This window comes from Dendrobium catenatum, unplaced genomic scaffold, assembly GCF_001605985.2.
Source record: "Dendrobium catenatum unplaced genomic scaffold, ASM160598v2 fragScaff_scaffold_1491, whole genome shotgun sequence".
In the NCBI taxonomy this organism is placed as follows: Eukaryota; Viridiplantae; Streptophyta; class Magnoliopsida; order Asparagales; family Orchidaceae; genus Dendrobium; species Dendrobium catenatum.
Genome location: NW_021319953.1, coordinates 50,215 through 55,287, shown reverse-complemented (window position 1 = coordinate 55,287; position 5,073 = coordinate 50,215). Strand labels below are relative to the sequence as shown.

The 5,073-nt window shown below is 35.0% G+C and overlaps 1 protein-coding gene across 1 annotated transcript; it reads left to right on the top strand.

The window, feature by feature from the left end:
* The first annotated feature begins 4,090 nt into the window (after positions 1 to 4,090).
* Positions 4,091 to 4,842, top strand: LOC110115902. Its single transcript, XM_020849310.2, has 3 exons — positions 4,091 to 4,306; positions 4,380 to 4,485; positions 4,604 to 4,842. Exons 1-3 carry the CDS (start codon positions 4,091 to 4,093, stop codon positions 4,840 to 4,842), a joined length of 561 nt encoding a protein of 186 aa, XP_020704969.1.
* Positions 4,843 to 5,073: the final 231 nt, after the last annotated feature.

Here is a 5,073-nt window from a genome sequence, read left to right as displayed (position 1 = left end):
CAAAAGAGTTACCGAATAAGGAGGCACATAATTTTTATGATTTGTTGCATGCTGCCCAGCAACCAATCTGGAAAGGGTGCATCACTCACTCAGAGTTATCTATTGCTGTGAATATGTTAAGCATCAAGGTAGAATATAACGTTGCTCATGAATATTTTAATCAATTCATTGGGCTGCTTAAGGAAACCAATCCTACATATAATTTAATTCTGCAGATCTATATCGGATAAAAAAGTTTGTTTTCAAATTTAGTTTGACATACACAAAGATAGATTGTCGTGTCAATAGATGCATGTTATACTTTAAAGAAGATATCTCAGATATTGCATGCCGTCATTGCAATGCACCAAGGTTTAAATCAAAATTTGGTAGTAGAAGGAAGCAGAAGAATGTGCATGTCAGTAGGATATTCTACTTATCAATAATTCCAAGACTACAATGGCTATATGCATCCATGAGATCTGCTGCATATATAAGATGGCATAATGATCACATTCCACAAGTAGGTGTTATCACACATCCATCAGAACCAGAGGCTTGAAGACACTTTGATCGTTCACATCCTATATTTGTAGCAGAACCAAGAAATATCAGATTAGATTTATGCACATATGGTTTTACTCCATTCAATCAGTCTGCTACACTGTATTCATGTTGGCCCGTGATACTCACTCCTTACAATCTTCCTCCATAGTTGTGTATGACTACTCCTTATATGTTTATGACACTTATCATTCCAGGGCCACATAATCCAAAAGTGAATATTGATGTATTCTTACAATCGTTAATTGATGATTTAAGTTTATTATGAGAAGAGGGAGTAAGTACATATGATATCTCCACTAAACAGAACTTTACACTAAGAGCAGTATTACTTTGGACAATTGGTGACTTTTCTACATCTGATATGCTCTCAGGTTGGAACACTTCAGGCAAGTTAGCTTGTCCATATTGTATGGAACATACAAAATTATTTACATTAAAGTATGATAGGAAGAACACTTGTTTCGATTGTCATCGAATGTTTTTATCTCCAAGTCATCCTTTCAGGAGAAATAATGAAGTCTTTACTAAAAATAAAATGGTGATGTTTCAACCTCCTCCAAGATATAGTAGTGAAGAAATTTTTGAAAGAGTTAGGTTCATGCCCACTATAATGGATTCTCTAATATTAACTAAGTTCAGATTGCCAGGATATGGTGTCAATCATAATTGGACCAAGAAAAGTATTTTTTGGTCATTGCTATATTGGAGAACAAACCTGATTAGACATAATTTGGATGCTATGCATATAGAGAAAAAATGTTTTGATAATAATTTTAATATAGTTATAGACATCAAAGATAAATCGAAAGATAATATAAAAGCAAGGATGGACTTAATGGAGATTTCTATGAGGAAAGCTTTGGAATTGAAGGACAGTGGAGGTGAAAATTTTCTCAAACCAAAAGCTCCATTCACATTAACTTTAGAGCAAAAAATGAGCAATTTGTGAATGGGTGAAGACCCTTTGAGTACTGATGGATATTCTTCCACTCTAAGATCAGGGAGATTATTCGGATTGAAAAGTCATGATTGTCACATCATGCAATGTCTACTTACTGCTTTTAGTTATCTACCAAATCAAATTTTAAAGCCCTTGATCGAGTTAAGTGTATTCTTCAAAGATTTATGCTCTTCTAAATTAAATGTAGAGGACTTGATTCTTATAGAGCAACAAATTCCTTTCATTATGTGTCAACTTGAGAAAATATTTCCTCCAGGATTTTTTGACTCTATGGAGCATCTACCAGTTCATTTACCATATGAGGCTATGGTGTGTGGACCTGTTCAGTATAGGTGGATGTATCCTTTTGAGAGATATTTAAATAAACTTAAGAAGACAACTAAAAATAAAGCACGACCCGAAGGCTCTAGCTGTGAAGCATATTTAACATACGAGATAACTCAATTTTGCTTGTATTATTTTGAAACAATATCTCAATCAAGTGAAAGTACAACACCTCAAAATGTTGGTAAATCCTTTTATATATCTGTATTCGATGGAAGTGGTGAACTTGTAGGTACTAGCACCGTGCGCTATTTGACCGATAAGAAGATGACAGTTATCACATTGTATATCTCGCTTAAATGTGATGAAGTTGAGCCGTATCTCTAGTAAGTATGAGTTAATTTGTTCATATTTTCATTATTCTTATAAACTTTGTTCTAAACTCAAAATGGTTTGTATGAGGTTCATTGATGGTTTAAGTACATCAGAAGAAGGAGAAGTCTAGAAGATAGTGGAGAAAAAATTCATTGCTTGGTTTAAAAATACGATATTTTGAATAATTAGTCTTAATTAGTTAGTTCTGCATGTAATTAATATTAATAATAATAACATCTTGTTCATTTAAAGGTACACACTGAAGATAGTGATTTGCAGTATTCAGGGCTATTTGAGTTAGCTTGAGAACCAAATATATTAGTTAAATGTTACTAAATATTTGTCATCAATGGTTATAAATTCCAAATAAAAAATTTGTGTGAAGGCAGGAAGATAGAAAATTCTGGCGTATGTGTAAGAGGGAACACCCATATAAATGGATGATTATGAATACTACGGGGTATTACAAGAAATATTAGAGGTGGAATATCCCGGTTACAGGAATACTGTGTATCTCTTCAATTGTAAATTGTTTGATCCAGTACAAAATAGAGACGCAAGAGTACATCTAATTTACGGTATAACAGAAGTAAAGCGGGGTAGCAGATATACAAAGTTTGATCCATTCATCATTGCTAGTCTGGAAACTCAAGTCTATTATGCTAACTATCCAAGCATAATACGAGGAAAATAGGATTGACTGGTAGTTATGAAGACAAAACTAAGGGGAGTAATTGAGAAAATCACTTTAATACCATCAGCACATTAAGAAGAGTTTATGACAAATTTAAAAAATCTCCCAATCAATGTGGTTGACTAAATTCAAATTAATAAGAGTGAGTTGCAGTTAGAGAAGGTAGATTTAACCATAGAGGAAAGTAATGATGAATCTGATAGTGCTGGAAATGTATTATCATATGAAAGTAAATCAACAAATGATGAGTTAACATAAGGTAAATTATTATTTTTTTGTTACTTCATTGCATTTATTTTATTGTTACTGCACTGTCTTTTATTTTATTCTTACTACTACGTTATTTTATATTATATTTTTGTTATAACTCATGTTTTTAATATTTCTTATTTATTTCTGTGCATATGGCTTCAGCTGAAGAGCCTAGTAGAGGATTAATCAAAATTATTTTTAGTAGGCGCACCAAGAAGATCACTACAGTTGGACCAGCTAGGTCAGTACGTACTGAGGGGACCACATAGTCTCAGCCTGCTACACAATCTCAGCCTACTACACAGTCTCAGCCTGCTACACAGTCTCAGCCTACCACTTAGCCTTTACCCACTCCTGGAGCTAGTAGCCCGCAGTTCTACTCAGCAGACCCCCGATTTCCTTCACCAGATCCCACGCAGAGTACTCATTTCTACCCATACTATGCACCCCCACCTTATGCTGGTGCCCCTTCTACTTATTCATATCCACCATATGCTCCACCATACTATCCCCCACCACCCCATCAGCCTACTACAGCTGGACCTTCGACACCAGCTGCACCAGAGCAGGCAACAGATGGTCGAATATTGATAGCACCTAAGGGTGACACGTACGTACATTTCCTTTTATTTAAGCTAATGAATATTTTTATTTTATATTATATATTTGTTTCACATAATCTTATTTTTATAGGTTCTACCCATCAAAACAACCGACATATAAAATACGGGACAACATACGGAGCAGGTTTGACGCTCCTTACGTTTCTTAGAAGAATGTCTCGAAAGAAGTCTGGGAAATGTGGTTTAGAGAGTTTGAGGTATTTTTGGGTATTAGTTTTTATGTTATGTATAATTAATTGATTTATTCTTTTTTATTTAAGCTATTAAACCTATATATTATATATTATATGTATTTGAATGCAGAAAGATTTTTGTTGGTTTCCCCAGCACAATGACAAAATTAAAAGGAATTTTGAGAAGCATGGGTCCACTCGGATGCGCGACATGTTCACATACATTAGAAAGTCTGGCAAGCGTCCATTGTGGATTGGAGAGAATATATGGGCTGAGTTGAACACTTCTTGGGGCAGCGCAGAGTATAGTAGGAGGAGGGATCAAAATCAACAGAATAGAGCTTCTGATGTTGGGGGCTTGGGTAGCTCCCTTCATACTGGCGGCTCCATTCCACATATTGAGCATAGGCGATGTTTGGTAATGAATTTTAAATGTTTTTTTTTTAATTTTTTAAATACAAATATTAATATAATTCTCTTAATTCTAACAGAAAGAGATGCTAGGTAGAGAACCTACTCATGTGGAATTGCATAGTCACACTCATAAGCGACAGGAAGATCAACAATGGATTGATGAGAGAGGAAAAAAAAGCCCATGTAAGTATATGTGCTTAATAATTTTTAGTTTTAGTTTAATTATATATATATATATATATATATATTCTACTTTCATAGGAGGAATATATACGGCTTCGAGAGAGTCATGCCGCATCAGGTGAGGGCTATTCTGGCGGCTCTGTTGAGTATTCTGAGTACCGCATCTGGTCGCAAGCCATTGGAGGAATGCAACATGGAAGAGTTTATGGTTTAGGTTTGCAAGCTCAAGCATACGAGGGGATGACCTCCTCTACTGCATCCAGCTTCACATCCAGTTCACATGAATCCTTATATACTCAACAAATAACTGCCCTTCAAGCAGAGCTAGAACAAGTAAGGAAATCACAAGCTGATTAGCAAGTTCAGTTGCAAGCACATGTTCAAATGCAGATCCAGGAGCAACACAATCAGTTGTTGGATGAAATGCGCAAAATGAGGGAGCATTTGAGTGGAAAAGAGGTAGCTCCAGCTGAGGAGGAGTCCACAGATTTAGAGTAGTTTAGTTTAGTCATATGAACTTGTTTATTTCTTTGAATATGTGTTATTAAACAATATGTGATGTTTTAGTTGGTTGATGCTATTGAACAT